At 41.1% G+C, this 17,560-nt stretch overlaps 3 protein-coding genes across 3 annotated transcripts; 2 read left to right on the top strand and 1 right to left on the bottom strand.

The window, feature by feature from the left end:
* Positions 1-585: 585 nt before the first annotated feature.
* On the top strand, positions 586-5,959 carry vash1 (vasohibin 1). The gene is given in 8 exon segments (XM_034126137.1): positions 586-1,474; positions 1,476-1,496; positions 1,865-1,953; positions 2,270-2,326; positions 2,698-2,772; positions 2,932-3,313; positions 4,353-4,462; positions 4,625-5,959. Coding segments are annotated over 8 exon segments (1,080 nt in total). The 5' UTR covers positions 586-1,201; the 3' UTR covers positions 4,698-5,959.
* A 1,454-nt stretch (positions 5,960-7,413) lies between these two features.
* Positions 7,414-13,258, bottom strand: angel1 (angel homolog 1 (Drosophila)). Its single transcript, XM_034123675.1, has 11 exons — positions 13,010-13,258; positions 11,037-11,882; positions 10,437-10,660; positions 10,262-10,331; positions 9,731-10,173; positions 8,919-9,063; positions 8,662-8,772; positions 8,540-8,570; positions 8,086-8,249; positions 7,825-7,991; positions 7,414-7,735 (listed from the first exon to the last, which is right to left on the bottom strand). The coding sequence occupies exons 1-10, from the start codon at positions 13,104-13,106 to the stop codon at positions 7,834-7,836; spliced, it is 2,289 nt and encodes a 762-aa protein (XP_033979566.1). The 5' UTR covers positions 13,107-13,258; the 3' UTR covers positions 7,414-7,735; positions 7,825-7,833.
* A 287-nt stretch (positions 13,259-13,545) lies between these two features.
* On the top strand, positions 13,546-17,499 carry LOC117478043 (leucine-rich repeat-containing protein 74A). The gene is made up of 13 exons (XM_034124915.1): positions 13,546-13,879; positions 14,096-14,271; positions 14,345-14,452; positions 14,553-14,646; positions 14,810-14,859; positions 14,982-15,063; positions 15,180-15,265; positions 15,338-15,532; positions 15,624-15,719; positions 15,900-16,043; positions 16,184-16,288; positions 16,508-16,593; positions 16,849-17,499. Exons 1-13 carry the CDS (start codon positions 13,771-13,773, stop codon positions 17,453-17,455), a joined length of 1,938 nt encoding a protein of 645 aa, XP_033980806.1. The 5' UTR covers positions 13,546-13,770; the 3' UTR covers positions 17,456-17,499.
* Positions 17,500-17,560: the final 61 nt, after the last annotated feature.

Genomic DNA, 17,560 nt, shown 5'->3' with positions numbered 1-17,560 from the left:
CCCTAATGTGTTGCGGAAATGTTGCTTTATTAGCAAAGATGCTAATTTACTATGGGAAAGATAACCTTGATCAATTCCATATATAGTTTCACACATTCTCTTTTGATGTTTTAAGGTCTTTATTATTTAAAAAATGTTATGGTGGAAATGTGTTTTATTGTTTTATTTTATTTTTCCTTCAACAATGTTAATAAAGATGTATACTAGCAAACCGGGAAAAGGGCAATATAAATGTTTCACTACTACAACTAATAACATCACAAAATAAATCAGCAAACATATCCAGGGTTTGGCTGATATCTCATTTTTAAAATCTTTTATATTTTATCTTAAAACATTTTTTTATTTACTTTCCTTCATCCTTCCACCACATCATAATATAGTGTCAAGATTAATAAAATGAAAACACTCAAATTGTGTTTTTTTATTATTATCACCAAGCAGTAGAATAAATGACTGCAGATCTAACTTCTTGATCGGAGGAGCACTTGAATGCAGCATTTGTCACGGTTGAGATCCGCTCAGTCTTGCGCATGCGCGGTAGACGGAGATCTGGGAGTGTCTGAGCTGCTCGTTGGACGTGAATCCCACTCCCAGCCGCTGAACCCAGAAGCATCTGTATGAACAATGAACCGGCTGACTGAAGGAAATGGTTTGGTGAAGAAACGATGAAGAGGACGCGTGAGGAGTGTCGAGGTGATGGGATTGCAAAACGGCACTGATTTTTCTGGATATTTGTGGTGTGAATGACCTCTAACGGTGCAGGGAATTAGCCGTTTCTAATACTTTGTTGTCTGCGGATCAATCCTCCTAAAGACTGTGATAGCGGTACATTGGCCGGCTAGTGTTGGCTTATTGAACTTTCACCCTATTGTAATTAAAACACGTCTTAAGGCTTTATTACCTAAGTGTCATAGTTTATTTATTAACATGGACATATGATTATTAAATGGCCTACAGGGTTCTAGATTTTCCCAGAGTCATTTTTTTATTGCAAGAAGATTAATTTTGTTATACTTTGAAATCATCATTTAGGTCTTCAACTAAAGGGGTGCATTTTTATTAAACCTTCTCCACATTGCATAGACTTATTATTTTTATATATTTTTTGGCACATGCTGCTTGATGTCATGAGTTGGCCATCTGTTGTGGGAACCTACTTAAACCTGCAACAAGCAGATTAACCAGTGAAAGGTCCAGTATGGAGGCTTCTGTGCCTGAACTCAGTTGGGTTCCTGCTGCTGGAGGAGGAGGAAGAGGAGGAGGAGGAAGGATGCTGAGGGCCACCGCAGGCTCCGTGGAGCAGAGGGATGAGGAGCAGGAGGATGAAGCCGAAGAGGAGTTAAGGGATGGAGGGGTGCCTTTCTATGTGAACAGAGGAGGCCTCCCGGTGGATGAGGAGACTTGGGAGAGGATGTGGCGCCATGTGGCTCGAATACACCCCAACGGTGAAGCTCTGGGGAAGGAGACCCGGGGGGGCCACTGACCTGCCCAAGGTAAGGTTGCAGCTGTTGAACTCCACATGTGAAACGTACACATGGTGGAGAAACTATTAACACCCATGTGATCTGAGGAAATGTTGAGCTACAGTGTTACTACCACATGACTGATAGATACATTTAACTAATGTCTTTTTTTATCACAGCAGTAAAACACAATGCATGTTTTGTCCAGTCCACTCTGCATGGTACCATTGCATGCTATGGATGTTTTAGACACAGAAGAATGGTACATTTCATTCATTTCTCGTGCTTAGAGCAATTAAGAAGCTCTTGCAACCGGCAGGCTGAATAGGGAAAAGCACACAAGACTACTTTGTTTGTTCAATGGTCATCAAGTTGTTGGGATGCTCTCTGTCCTACAGATTCCAATACCGAGTGTGCCTACATTTCAACCTACCACCACTATCCCACAGCGCTTGGAAGCCATACAGAAATACATCAGGGAATTGCAGTATCCTTTGACTACCTTGGTGTATTTGAATGTTTCCACAGCATTTCATTTGTAGTTAAAATATATTTTGATCTATCTTGACTTTTTAAAATCCTATCCAACCCTCTATTTTTACTACCCTTTACATTTGGAAGTAGGCAAGCATTGTGGAAACTCTACTCTATATTAAGCTTTATTTCAGTCAGAGACGTAATTCATCCATATTTAAACAACAACCTATGAATATCACAAAGCACTATAACTGGTTGTCTCTTCTCCCTGATGCATGCTGCTGTTTGCTCTGTTGTTATACAGTATGACCTTAACTGTCCTACAGGTACAATCACACAGGAACACAGTTTTTTGAAATTAAGAAGAGCCGGCCTCTTACTGCGTAAGCACCTTTTTCTGTCTTTCACCGAAGACTAATCACTAGTAATGGACTCATGGCAGCACTCATAGGATGTCTGCAACAATATTAGCTGATTTATTATGGTTTTGGCCAGTGCTGCTAATGTCTGATGCGTGTGGATCAGCTGTATCTCCTCAGGGCTTTGTGAGTTGAAACGTCAAGCAGCAGAAGGCCTGGAACACAATTTCCCTGACCTTGCTTTATTAGATTTCGTGGTCCAAATCATATTTCCATGGCTCATGGAAAATGTGTTTGTTCAATAACTGTGTGTGCATTTCTATTGCACTCAGTAGTGTCTTATATCACAGATGAGCATTAACAGTGTTTCTCTCCTGTTCCATTGTCCTGCACAGGTTGATGGACATTGCTAAAGAGATGACGCGGGAGGCTCTGCCAATCAAATGCCTGGAGGCGGTGATCCTGGGGATGTATCTTTAGAGAATCAGGGCATGTTGCAAATTGTATTATTGTATGTTTCATTGTAATGTGCCCCCATCATACATGTTTATGTTAATGGAGTGTTTTTTGGCCGACTTACTGTAAATTGTCTTTCCAATTGTCCGTTTCCTTGACCCTTCTTCGTACAGTTACCTCACCAACAACATGCCCGGTGTGGAGCGCTTCCCCCTCAGCTTTCAGTCTCACTTCTCAGGAAACCACTTCCACCACATCGTGCTGGGAGTTCACTGCGGAGGACGCTTCGGCGCGTTGGGCACGAGTCGGAGGGAAGACCTCATGTTCAAGCCCCTGGAGTTCCGCACACTGATGGACCTAGTGCAAGAGTTCGAAGGAGCCTACAGGGGCTACTGGCACACCCTGCGCAAGGTCAGGATCGGCCAGTACGTGTCCCATGACGCTCACAGCGTGGAGCAGATAGAATGGAAACATTCCATACTAGACTTAGACAAGCTGACCAAGGAGGAGCTACGGAAAGAGCTGGAGAGACACACTCGGGACATGAGGCTGAAGGTACAGTCAGAGATGGCAAAAGTGCACACATCCTTTACTCAAGTAGAAGTACAGATACTCGTGTTTAAAAATACTCTGGTAAAAGTAGAAGTATTGACTAAACTAAAACTAAAAGTAAAGAAGTATGGGCTTCGAAATGCACTTAAGTAAAAGTAGCCATAACTAGCAGCTGTTTTAAAGAGTACCTGACCTCCCTTTATATTAATAGAACAATAATGTCATTGTTAGCTAATGAATGTTTCGATGCTGAACAATGGCAAAATGACAACGTTTTCATTGGTCCCTCTTCTTTAGAGAAGACCAGGAAATGATGGATACACCGATCGTGTTAAAATCAATAGGCACGCAATGACTCTAAATAATAATGATCACGCCACCAAACTAAAGTAACAAACCTGTTTTGAAAATGTAAGAAGTAGAAAGTCGTGGAGTAAAGTACTGATACCAGAAAAATGTACTTAAGTACAGTAACGAAGTATTTGTACTCCACTACTTCCCACCTCTGGGTACAGTAAAGATTCAGAAAAGATGCTCTGTAGATAAGCATTATGAATGGTAGTGCAGAAGTCTCATCTCACTGCTGACACCAGGACAAGCTGATGGAGCTCAGACAATGATGATAGATTTACTTTGTCCTCAGCAGACGGGCCGCTCATTAGATTTCTTTTGACGCGCTGCCTCTTCATGCACAGTGACACCGAGTTGACCCGGCTGTTTGAGTGATTTCCCTCAAATGATGCGCTATCATCACCTCTCATGCCAACATAATGAAAACAGCCTTGATGCTGAGCTCTGCGCGTAATAAAACTAAATGTGATGGCTTCACTCTGCCTTGCTGTGCTTCATGCATGGCCGGCACAATCCATCAATTGCTGATCATTTACATTGAGTGCTCTCCACAATCACGGTACTAATAAAGACAGATTTGTCCGCCACTCATACTGAGCCTCGCCCTGGAAAGCGAGGACATAAGAATAAGTGACTCTTCATGCTGTGTTTTTAACTGATTCTGATAACGGTGTTCTTCTTGTTTTTGCAGATAGGGAAGCCTGCACCACCCTCTCCCACCAAAGACAGGAGGAACAGCATGGGGTCACCCCTCAGAGGACAGGGCAGCCCCGTACGCAGGATCAGCCGCATTGAGAGACGGTATGTTTCATCATGTGCTCAGCCAATATTAATGTGACATGCTTTTTGTTACTGGGACACATTTGGACTATATATGTCTTGTGATCTACAGCAAAGAAGAAGTAGTTCATGAATTAGTCACAGTTTCCTTGGTCTGATTTCTCTGTGTCTGTTTTGTTGCAGTCCCTCTGGAGATAAGAAGGTTCTGGAGCCAAAATCGGCCGCAGAAATTAATGGATACCAGATTCGAGTCTGAAGAAGAATTTTTGCTTGCTTGTAAGGATACAAGGTCCCACACACGTGTTTCAGAGCCGCAGATTCACTCTTCATTTTTTATACTCATTGGCCTATTCACGGAGACACAATGTTGAATAGGTCACCAGCAACTTTTCTTCTCAAAACAAATGCCTCTTTCAGTTTTTCTACGTCTACTATGGTCAAGGTTTTTCCTGGAGCAGGTACTGTGCTTGGTTCTGGCCACGCTCCCAAATTAAAAAGGGGACATAAGTGCAGTACTTTGTAAACATTTTTAAATAACTGCAGATTTTTGCAAACTCAACACAATGTGAAATATGACTCTTCCCTCGACGTTGGGCAGGACCACCACTCAGTGTTAATGTGCTACTGGACATGTCATAAGGTTCTGTGGTGTTATGTTCAACAAAAGCTCTTAAGGCTCGTCTGCATTCTGTATCGTCGTACTGTAAGTGTGCAAATACGTGTAATGTAATTTTAAATCCACTAAGGCTCTGCTGGGCCGCCATTTCTTGTGTAGTGACTAGTTTGCAAACCACTACCCTTGTGCCTTGTATGAAAACTCAAAGAGAAGGAAATTCCTTTTTTTATATCCACCCCATTATTCTCATTGTCTAACTAATCAGAAAAGCAGTGTAATCTCTGTTCTTCCAAAATATCCAGATGCTAGCATGTTTAGCATGCTAATCACCTAATTGAATTTGAATATGGAATTGAATACACAATATACAATGGTATATTCAAGATTATGAAGTCATCTGTAGTGATACTATGAGAAGCAGGATTTTTTTCTGGCTCCTGAATATAAGACATTTCACAACAACCATGATTATCAAGCTGATGGACCTTATCTGCATTTAATGTAGATGTTGAGTAAGAACAAGTTTGGTTTATATGTACTGTATATCTGCTTTATATATACATTGTTTCTAACTTTATTTGTAGCAACTTTATCCAATATTTCACTAGCCTTAAGTGGTGCGATTTCCTTTTCAGATGAAGTGTAAAGACGTTTGTTTACAGCACTTTTATCTGCATTTTGTATTTATATTATCATTGGAAATTGTCATTTTATACTTCCTTCAGTGTTGGTGATCAGCAGTAGAACACTATTTACTACACACTGTTTTGAATATGTTGCCACAGCCAAAAACTTTCCGTTTACAGTAGGTGTTGTCTATTTTCATTTCAGTGCTCTATTACACAATTGTTTCGTACCAAAAGACTGTAGATTTACAGGATCACAATAAAGAGGCAACCCATCTTTGTTTTCTGATTCTATTTTTTATTATTAAAAAAGGTGTTTTTTGGGATAAACTCATGGTTATGTTTTTAATAAGCCAGTCCTTTTTAAGCAGTTTTCATCCAAGAATGCAGTGATTAGTCCCTAAGTATTCTGTAATTAGTTGTCGGACAGGCTTGGTGTCAGGCAGGGAATGGAGCCAGTTTTCTGTCGACCAATAGTTCAAACTGAGCACAGGGTGTCCTCAGTTGAAGGGCAGTTTTTGGCAGCAAAGCAAATGATGACGCAAGCAGACTCTGGAGATCTCTAAACACTTCCTGTTAGGTTTACACAAAGGAAACGTAATGCCAACAACTCCATTAAAGGGAAGCATAAGCCTCTGTGTGCAGCAGGACACTGGATTTACACACTTAAGTTAGACTAAGTAAGTGGGACAATTTAACCAATAAGATTTCAGATTATCGCGAGAGAGTTGTGTAGACAGCTGCCCTTGTTTGCTAATATTTGTCAAATCGTTTAAGAAAAGGTGTAGTATGCTGGCATGTGTGCTCATGTTCAGGGATCCTGCTGTTTAATGGTCCCAGGTTGGTGAATGTAAGTCCACCTCACAGCAATCAGCTAAGAAGTCTTAATGGAAGCTGCATTTGATGAACGCCAGTCAGCAAGGAACCACTTCCATGCATTGGCCAGTAATGTAACTCTGGAAGAGCTGCATGTGAGATCAAATACTGTCATGTGTGAGAGTGGTGCAGTGAGCTCTTTAAAACAAGTTAATGTTGTGGCAGTTTCCTCAGTGAATTATGAGAAGATAGTCATGATGAAGATAAACAAATCCCTCTCCTCCCTTCCTGATGTCAAGACACTTTGTCCAGCAGTGTTTGTCAGATAAAGAAACAGAAGATATAATGACCTATGAGAGAATAAAATACTACTGACCTACTTTGTTTACGTGCATGATGCCAAAGGGAAAAGAGAGGCACACCCCATCGGATTCCTCTATATATTAAAGTTTTCAACTAATGAGTAATTGCTTTGAAGGGGAAAAATATTTATATAGCACACTGTCAAGAATGAGTGAGGAGCGAGTGAGAGACGTCCCACTGATGGGAATCACCTCTGCAGACATTTTATAGCCCACACATAACACAAAGCCCTCTTACTGAGCTCCATCATGCATGAACACTCAAATATCTTAATGAATTATTCATCCATGCATCCACTAGACACACACACACACACACACAGACTTCTTCTCCCTGACAAACTGAGTGCCTCAGTGTAGTAGGACGGGAGGGGCAGAGCCAACATTCAGGTCACATCTCAGCACTACACCAGGCAGGATAAACAGAGAGGGAGACTCCTATCTGGCGGATTTAATGCTGGTGGACACATTTAACTGTGCTGCTACATTATAAATAACAAATAAGTGCATTTTATGTAAGGTGTTCAAAAGCAAAACTCAGGGAGCCACAAATAACTGAAAAATATTTATTCAATATTTTCACCATCTGAACAAATAGCACTGACTCATAATCAGAAACAGCTTTTAGAAAATTAAAACGCAACAGAACAGGTCAGTGTATTATTATACCAATATTATTAAAGAAATCACTTTTTTTTTACAGCATCAATAATACGATTTTTCATATTTCTGTATAATTATCTGATGAAAACAATGTGGGACAAGACTGACTGTTGGCCTCCATTATATTTTCTGGCTCTTTTAAACAAAAGATATTCTCTTCTTCTCAGTAAGAAGACTTCCTTTGATTCCTTCCAAAAGGGTTGGTGTTCATCTGAACAAAAAACAAAACACAGATGTGTACAAGGCAAGATCTGAACCATTGTGAAGGGAAATACACTCAAACTCTCAGAGTTCACCCACTTTCTTCTATTACGCAGCATTCAGATCCAGCTGGAATCTGGCCAGAAGACTGAGATGGTCGGAGGGAAATATGTCATTGGGCAAGCCCTTCATTGACCATAAGACGTCCTCAGATAGGAGGGAGAGAGAACCAATCAGCTTCAGACCCCTACTAGCAAAGTCGTCGGCTGAGAAAAAAAAGAAAGACACCACAAACTAATAAATTATCTACAAGAATGGATTCAAATCTGCAACAGTGTCCTCTGTGTCGTGTCCCCATACCGTTTTGATCGCAGGTTGCCGTGTGTCTCCGGCTGTAGAAGATGTAGTCGACTGTAGATCCGCCTTCAGAGTGCAGGGTTGTGACTTCTGGATTGCCAAATCCTGGAAGGACATGTTGGTAGACCGACTCCAGGTCTAACCGGTGGCTGATAGTGTGGCTGAAACTGTCACAACACATGACTCAAATCACATCTCAGTTACAGACAATTAAGCTTGTACTACCTTTTGGCCTATCTTGTTTTGTACATAACCTATTTTAATATGCAAAAAGGCGACATGCAAAATGAACCGAGATAAATAAAGAATTTAATTTACTTATTTATTGATTTTAGTTGCTTTTTATTTTGTGTCGCTCAGTTTGATGCTTTGACACTGAATTGGCATCCTCTCCCATATAGTATATTTTATGCATAAAGAAATAGCAATATGACAAAAAAACGTTGGGTAAACTGACCTTTCATCAGGCTGATTTACGCTTGAAGCATCTGTGCATGAAAATAAAGAAGATATTGACCCAGATATTGAAACCATTTCAGTAAGAAGTGATGTTGTGGTTTTTGTATTGCAATCCCGTACCTGGAGTGATGTCAGTCATGCCTGGGATCAGCTGTAAGTCCAGAGGACGGATACATGCAGCCGGACAGAAGCGCAGCTGGCGCATAAAATCATGGCTGTACTGACCTTTTCCTACACGAGAAGAACAAAGACAGGATAGGAAGTGAGGAAAAAGAGGAAATGAAACACAAAAGACCGAAACCTACTCCATGGATAGAGATTACAAAAAGGGTACACATAAAAAGTAACAAAAACCTGCAATTACTTCAAACACTGACCTGAGTTCTGGCTCTCGCTCTTTGATTCCTCCTTGTATGCAGTAGTATGCTGGCATCGGTCCGTGATTCCCAGAGAGCTGGGCCACAGGGGGACGAACAGTCTGTGACAATAGGCTCTGTGGGACAGGTCCTCTTGACCTGATATCTGTTGGACACGGGGAATACATACATGGTGGTTACAGAGGTAAGTCCTATAAGCATCATGGCACTAACCTGAAACCAAATATAACTATTTAGTGCTTTTTTATGATATATGAATGCTTTTATAAAAATGTTGCTGGTTTTTTATAGAAAATCTAGATTTGTTTCCAATAGCTTCAATGTCATGTGACCCAGTGACTTCAAATCAATGCAGTATTGTATCACTACACTGGACGAGTAGGTATTTTAGTCCCCCTTCTATGTATGTGAATATTGGGATTAAATATATATATTTTTATTATATTGATATAGAATAGAAAATAAAATAGGTGAAATATGTTTTTTTTTTAAGAAATCTGGCCTACTTTTCTAAAGTAGCAATACAATGCTTTTAATTGGTTTGGCATTCACGACATAATATGGAAGCCATTTTCAATAAAAAAGCGGCAGAATTTCAACAACAATATTAAAAGAAATAAAGATTAATAGGGTAGCCCTTTTCAATGTTAAAACAAAAGTTTGGGTTGTGAAATAAAAGACAAACACTGCTGGCTTTGCATGGGAATGAACCTAGTGTGTTTGGTAATGTGTCACTAGAAACAGCAAATCATCCTCCATTCCTTGGAAACACTTTAATCTATTATACAACTAATCGTTGTCGCTCTACTCACCATCCATGCGGGTAGACCCTGGAAGAAGAGCTCTCCGGTGGTGATCAGCTGGTACAGAGGCATTGAAGGGATGGAGTTAAAGTCTCCACACAATATGAGGTTACAGTGTTCACCTTTTGCATTACAGGACTTGATCAAGCTGTCGATTTCTGCCAGGATTATGGCCAGCTGAGCCAGCTTCACATCACCCCTCCTAGGGTTGAACAGCAGGTGGGTGTTGGCCACGCAGAGCGGTGGGCCCTTTGCCTTGACCTCAGACCCATTCATTACCACTGGCCGAAGCAACACAATAATGCCCACATTGTGCCGGTCCAGCAGCTCAGTCTCGGGCCTGAAGAACTCCAGCGTGGCGACGGACACCTCAGAAAAGCAACTGCTACGGTAGCATGTAGCGCAGCCGTCTGTCTTTGTCCCTGTACGGCGCTTGTATACACAGGTGTAGCCTGGAACATGAGGAGACAGTATATGTCATGTCTTTGTGATAACATCATCCAAAAGGATTGTTCCAACATATTTTCTCAGATGATTTACCCATCTGAGACAGAGCTGGATACAGTTGTTGATGGTAATGGTTCTCCTGAACTTCTTGGAGACACAGAATCTACCGAGAACACACATAACTCATTAATGGACCCCTCAAAATGACCATTAAATGTATCTATCTTGCAACTATGAGCGACTGAATTTAAGTCGGCACTTGACTCACATCTGGTTTCCATTTCTGGATTTCCTCCAGGAGTAGGCTGCAGCGGTAGCTCCAGTCGAGCACCTCCAGAGGGCAGTGTGTGTACAGCTCCTGGTTGGCCTGCAGCAGGTCATCAGCAAGGATGTTGTAGGACATAACAGTGAAGTCCATCGAGGCCTTTGTGAATGGGAGGGGCTCTGCTGCAGTGGCACTCTCATCCACCTTCTCCCATACTCTCCATGTTACTGGGTAGAAAACAAACATATACAAGGAGAGTACAGTGTTTTTATTTATTTTATTGTTTTTATTTGTCACAGTTCATAGATTTGTTATCTTCACAGTCATCTGTATATTTGTCTTACTCTCTAATGCTGGTTTAATTCTAGTTCTATTTGAGATGTTTATATTTTCGAATTGTTTATTTCAACTCTTTTCATTTGTTATTATGTGTAATGCCTTGTTTTGTTTTATGCTGCTGCAACAACAAAAATCAGCAAATTGGGATTAATAAAGTACATCTTATCTTATCGTATCTTACCTTACAGGCAAATCTCACTGCCGTGGAGATATTACAATCGAAAAATATTAATCTTTCACCTAAAAGAGAAATCAGATTCTCACCTTCAAATCCCACTGTTGAATCTATTGGAGGATAGTAGCTTGCTGTGGGAAATTGCCACAGTGGGCACTGCAATTCCTCTGCCAAGCCATGTCCTGCCGGGAAGTGCCAACCTGCTTGAGTTTCATGCTGCCCACTGACTTTAAGTTGGGGTTGAGTATTTGAGAGACGGGAGGAAAATATCAGCTCCGAACTGCTTTCCCCACCTTCAGCAACTGAAGCCAAATATTCATCCCAGCACTCAGTAACTTCAGCTGGAGTTTCAGCTGGAGGCATTGGCTTTTCCAAATGTTGTACTTGTACTGAACCAGTTGTTTCTTGTACTCTTGGCTCAGCTCGAGTAACTGACTCGGGACTTGGGATTTCTTGCGTGCTGTCCTCTGTTAGCAGGCATGCTAATTGTGAGCCAGGAGCTTGCTCTTGATTAAGATCCTCAGTTGGAGAAATACTCCCACCCTCTGTGTTTTGCTTCGTATTGAACACCTCATGGTGATCAGTTATTTCCCCGTCCCCTTGTTCAGGAGCTTCCACTGTGTCTTGTAGCTGTCCATTTCTCGTCTCTGCTTCTTCTTCCTTCACTGCAGATTCCCCCTCACTCATCTTTGAATCAGCCTCATTCTTTGTAGTTTCATGCAGGACAGCCATCAGCTGCAATGTGTCGTCTTCCTGTTCTGGGCTTGGTTCTTTCATCCTTTCTTCCGTTTTCCCTTTCGTCCCACTGCCTTGGCTGAGCCACTGGTCCAGCTTGTTAATTTGGGACAGGGTGAAACTTCTGGTTGTGACAGCACCACCATCACACAATGCCTTATCATTAACCATAGCAGGAGGGAGAGCCTTCTTGGAGGCCCCTGTAGGACAAGCTCTGTGTTAGAGAACGCTGGTACATTTATATTAAGCTGAAACATACTGAGATATTTAGCTTGTGTCATTGATTTTGCCCTAAAATAATGATAAGCAGTGTTAACACTTATGTTGTGTTCGGGTCTCCCGTGACCCGTTTCAAGTTAAAACTATATAATAACTTCGCTCTAGTTTTTTTATCGGAACAAGGCTTCATGATATCCTTCACAACAGCTATGTAAACACTACAAAACTGATTTTTACCATTTTTGCCAAGTCTGAAGGTCTCTAAAAAAAAAAGGGTATCATTTGGTGTTCGGGTCTGGGAAGACCCGGCAGAATTGTTTTTGGGTGACTTGGGGTCAAATTTGGCCCAATCAAGATTCATCTTTGACTTTAGACACCCCAGCCCCACCCCTTCATCCACTGTAACAATACTTTTTCGCAACATGCACCTGGTCTCCCATCCCTCCCCCCAGGGGAACTCGACCTTTCTCGAACCTGAACTCACATGCACAATATGTGGTGTAATGTGTTTTGGGCCATAACATTAAATTACAACAGGATTGTAAGGTTATGAATGCATAATACGTTAGTTATGTTGTAGTTAAAACAATATTGGATGATAATCATTTTTTGTGTGTTTTGGACTGAGATAAATCATGGGTCAAAATTGACCCGCGAACACCATGAACGGTAAGAGCTTTCGAACACAACACAAGGGTTAAATGTGACACAAAAAGGAGTCTCATTGAATATAAAAGCAAAACAGTCCCACATGGCAACGTCGTGACGTCATGCATCACGTTGTGAAAGTTCAGGCTATAAAAAAAACGTGAGCTAAATTAGCGGAATAGCAAAAACATAATGTGCATTACGTTTACGATATCATAAAGGAGGAAATATTAGCTCATACTGTGGAAGCACAAGAAAAGTGTGACACCAAGTTTTATTTTAAATCACCCTCCCAAGACAACGCTCAGTCACTCCAACAAATGTTGGATACATTGCCCAGTGAGCAGCAAGCCACAACCTAACGTTAGCCGATAGCTTCTAAAAGATATTTAACCCAATGCACGTGGTGACAAGGACAATTTCCTACACCGAGACCTTTGCAATGTGCTGTTTTATTTACCTGCGTGTAGACGGCGACTTGTAATGTACCGTGACAGCGGGTAGAGTGCATAGTACAATATGCTGCCAATCATGTTTATGTTGTGAGGTCTGCGCATGCGCGCTGGGAAGTTGGTGGTGATAAGGTCGTGGTACAAATGGTCAGGGAGAAACTATTCACTATTAAACCTGTGAAAGTTAGGGTTAACATCATGTTTGTTATCCTTATCTTTTATTTTACTATTACCTCTGTTTTTCTGCTCTTTTATATTCCTTGCACTGAATTCCTGGACTATACAGTATATTACAAAATGTGTTATTCTTACAATTATTCAAAATAAATGTAATATAACACAGTTTGAAATAGCATCCTTTTGCACATCATTTTGTATAAACTAAATAAAATACATTGCTTTCAGTGATGTAAGAATGTACAGCTGATGTAAGAATGTACAGCATCTTATAAAATACCATTTTACTTTGAACAATACCATTTCACAAAGTGTCATACTGTATCATCATACCTACAGTTTTGCTTAGAGATGCTAAAAAAAAACACAGCATGCTTACCACACCAAGGCATAAATTGTTGATGTCACTACACATGAGATGTTACCTGAGAGGTAGAGTTACCCTCGGGAAAGCACAGGCCTATTTCATTTCACAGTGCTAGCCCATACAGAACACACATGAACAAATTGAGACATAATAACCAGAGGACTGTATTCCCTTTGAGTCTGAAAATTGATTTAATCTGGATATAGGCTTTGACAGCATACAGCAATGTCAATGCTCTCTTTTGAGTCCCTCTGCTTAAAAGAGGATGATTGTCCATCACCAGCTGAACAGCAGGGCACGGAGGATGAGTTTGACACAGACTTAGAGTCAGACGGTGAGTAAATTATATACATTTTTGGATTAATTGTTGGAGTAAATATAGTATAAGCCATTTTGCTGCTCATGTAAAGTTGTTAGGTCAACTCATAATCTGTGATAAAAAACATTAATGAAAACAATGAAAATAGAACGCTTGTTTTGAAGTGTTGCTGTGAAACACAACTTAAATACCGTATTTGTAACCAACTATGTGGTACTCACTCATTTCCAGAAAAAGAAGAGAGCAACAATAAGACTTATATTTCTGAAGTGTACCTCGAGGCCTGCAGGCTGGTGGGAGTAGTTCCAGTCTCCTATTTTATACGAAACCTTGACTCCACAACCATGACCCTCAATCATCATGGGCTAGGACCTTTGGGGTGCAAGGCACTTGCTATCGCTCTAGTAGTAAGTTAAAAGGGCATGCTATTGAATGTGACTTTTTAAAATAGAACATCTCTAATATTATCTTTGTATTTAGGCTGATATGAATATCGATACTCTCGAACTGGCAGACAATCATATTCAAGCTGAAGGAGCCAAATACCTTGTGGAGATGCTGAGGGCTAATTTCACATTGCAGCACCTGGTATGTCAGAGTAACCACTAGAGGGCACAAGTGCTTTTCAGGAGGCTTTTCTCCTTTACATCTGTGCAGCATATTGTACCATCATCTGTTTTGCTTACAGGATTTGTCCAACAACTATCTGCAGTCTGAAGGAGCTGAGTATATGGCTAAAGTGTTGCTGGACAACATTTCAATAAAATCTATGAAACTTTCAGGTAGTGTGGAAATTAACAATAATAGGCTAAATGCAATATTTTATACAGTTGATATCACTGTATATTTAGATCACTAAATTCAGTTAAAAAAGAAAAACGTTTGAAGATTATTATTTGTGATACTTTCTATACTTGTTTAGCATATTTCTATTTCTTCCAACAGGAAATGGATTTTCTGATGATGATGCAAAATATTTTGCAGATGCCTTGTTGGTAAGTTTATTATTATTTATGATCAGTCGACAACAATGATTTTTATGCAATGACGTTTAAATTATGAAGTTATATTTGGTTACTTTTTGCCATTATTATGATGCTAATATTTCTATATTTAGACCAATTCCAGAATAAAGGAACTAGACCTGAGCCATAATGAGTTTTGTGGAAAAGGAGGGGAACATTTAGGACAACTGTTGGGTATGGTAATATTTTCTAACGTCTTTGTTGAGTTGCTAAATGCATAGCTTTGCTTCATGAAATAAATTACAAACTTGCCAAGCCTTATTTTGTGATTCCACCTTCCATTTCTACAGCAAACAACGAGGGTCTTGAGGTGCTGGATCTCAGCTGGAACCATCTCAGAATGAAAGGGGCTGTGGCGATGTGTGCTGGACTCAAGGTTTGGATGTATAATCAATCCATTTGATCACTGTCTCAGTATACAACAGCTGATCACATTCCCCATATTTAGGTGAATATGATGTTGAAACACCTCGATTTGTCATGGAACGGATTTGGGAATGAGGGTGCCCTCGCCATGGGAGAGGCCCTAAAATTTAACAACACTCTGGTGCACCTCAACCTTAACAACAACCGCCTCACCAATGAGGGCGTCGGCATGCTTTGCAGGGGCCTCGAGTTCAACGACACACTCCGAGTCCTACTGGTGGGTGGAACATGTTGTTTTAAGCTAACATGTCTCATCGGTGTGGTGCAGGTACATTTTAATGTGACATTTTATTCTTACTGTCCTGTAGCTGGCTTACAACTCTCTAACAGTAGAAGGAGCACTGGCCCTGGTTAATGTGGTGAAGAACACACCTAGAACTGCCTTGGAGGAGATTAACATATGTGTGAGTTTCTTTGGTTCAATGTCTGTCTCTGTCTGTCTTTTTGGCACCCTGATCTAACTGTTCTGTCATATCATTTCATAACCTTTCAAATAGACCTTTCAATATTTAAATAAATCACAATAAATACCCTGTTTCTTGTCTGTACCAAACATTATATGTTGTCACCTTTTTACCACGCAGAATGTGCTGGTAACTGAGACATTTGTGCACCTGTTGGAGGTGACATGCCAGGAGCATCCCGGCCTGGATGTACAGTACGGAGGGGTCGGTGGCTTTATCGCTAAGAAGCCACCAAAACGTGTTGATCCAATGAAAGTCATCCAGGTCTGTGTCAGTCGAAAAAAGAAAATAAGTAGTCCTAGCATCTTATTTTACACAATGAGACATATTAGTTTAAAAAAAGCCGTCAAATTCCTCTTTCTTTTTGCTTGGTTAATTGTCAAAATGTCTTAATGTTTTTAAAGGATTATTTGGATCAACGCAAGCTACGCCTGTGGGATTTCTTCCGGAACATTGACAAAGATGGCACCATGCGAGTCCCTGTCGCTGACTTCAGGAAGGCAGTGCAGGTGTACAGATAAACTGATCTTCCTAACTGTGTAGTCAGTCACATTCGCAGAGCAGACTACCATGAAATTGCCCTCTGAAATCATGCGTGAAGAGCGCTCTTCAAGTCTTTCTCACACTGTGAATCAATTGAATCAAGCTTACTGAAAGGGACTGGTGAATGGTTTCAAGAAGAAACTTAGTGACTGACTTTTTTTGTTTGTTTTGTGAAACCATGATAGCAATCAAGTATTCCTTTGGATCGATACCAGATCGAGGAGCTGATTCAGAGACTTGATCGCGACAGGACAGGAATGGTAGACTACAGGTAAGCAAGTCTTCGATTGTTTAATCACACTCACAGGTGGGCCTTCTGAATTACTTCACAGGGATTGATATCTCAAGGTTTATGGATATACAACATTAAGTGACAACATTGCTGTCAATTTACAGTCTTATTATTGTTTGATTGATGGTACAGTTAAACTGTGTGTTTTGGTTATGAGCTGGGAACTTGTCCAGATCTTCACCTTGAATGACCTCACAAAAAACGGATGTGTGTGTTATCTGATGTTCTGTGCAGGGGACTGGCAGATACAAGGAAACAGATGATGAGGGATCACCGCCGCCAGCTGAGGAAGGTTGAGTCTCGTCAGAAGAAGGAGAAGCAGAAGAGCGACCGCATCCTCAAGACCTTCCAGAGCGCCGTGGACGCTGTGACACCACGCAGCTCAATGGTCATATCTCCAGGGGGTCCCAGAGATGATTCAAGTGGCCCGCAGCCCTTCTCTGCCACCCCGCTCAGTTCTTGGCACCATATTGTCATGTCCAACAGCAGTCGCTATTCCGTCAGTAATCTGAGCAATGAGCATGTCCATCTGCCCATGTTGGGAGGCACAACGCCTTACCGTCCCACCAGTTCCCCAGGGATGCGCTCCTACTCCCAGCCCAACCTGCTAGATGACTCCCCCCGCTCTGCTCCAGGGAAATCTGTCTCTGCCCAAGGTATGCGCTCCGATTCAGAGTTCGGCCACAGCAAGCTAAGCCCCACAGCAAACCACCTGACCAGGTCCAGGCCGGCTCTTGATGCCAAGCAGCCAGTGGTTATTAAAGCCAAAACCAAGAAAGTAAAGAAAAAGAAAACAACAAAACGTGTGGATAAAGACTTGAAGAATCAAAATGTCAAATGATAGTAAAACTCTGTGTACTGGTTTCAAATCTCACGTTTTTTTGTTGACTTCTTTGTTACACACACTGTCTGAATAAAAAACGATTTAAACTAATATTTCTGGGAT

The sequence above is a fragment of the Trematomus bernacchii genome, unplaced genomic scaffold (genome assembly GCF_902827165.1).
Source record: "Trematomus bernacchii unplaced genomic scaffold, fTreBer1.1, whole genome shotgun sequence".
Taxonomy (NCBI): domain Eukaryota; kingdom Metazoa; phylum Chordata; class Actinopteri; order Perciformes; family Nototheniidae; genus Trematomus; species Trematomus bernacchii.
This window is presented reverse-complemented; position numbering and strand designations above follow the sequence as displayed.

What these genes read in the sequence shown, in the direction of transcription:
- angel1 (XM_034123675.1), bottom strand. Translation starts at nt 13,106, where the DNA reads ATGCGCAGACCTCACAACATAAACATGATTGGCAGCATATTGTACTAT. An exon ending in GAGCGAGAGCCAGAACTCAG is followed by an intron (nt 8,773 to 8,918) that starts GTCAGTGTTTGA and finishes CTTCTCGTGTAG; the next exon opens with GAAAAGGTCAGTACAGCCAT. An exon ending in GTAAATCAGCCTGATGAAAG is followed by an intron (nt 8,250 to 8,539) that starts GTCAGTTTACCC and finishes GTGTTGTGACAG; the next exon opens with TTTCAGCCACACTATCAGCC.
- LOC117478043 (XM_034124915.1), top strand. Translation starts at nt 13,771, where the DNA reads ATGTCAATGCTCTCTTTTGAGTCCCTCTGCTTAAAAGAGGATGATTGT. An exon ending in ATTTCACATTGCAGCACCTG is followed by an intron (nt 14,453 to 14,552) that starts GTATGTCAGAGT and finishes TTTTGCTTACAG; the next exon opens with GATTTGTCCAACAACTATCT. An exon ending in ATTTTGCAGATGCCTTGTTG is followed by an intron (nt 14,860 to 14,981) that starts GTAAGTTTATTA and finishes TTCTATATTTAG; the next exon opens with ACCAATTCCAGAATAAAGGA.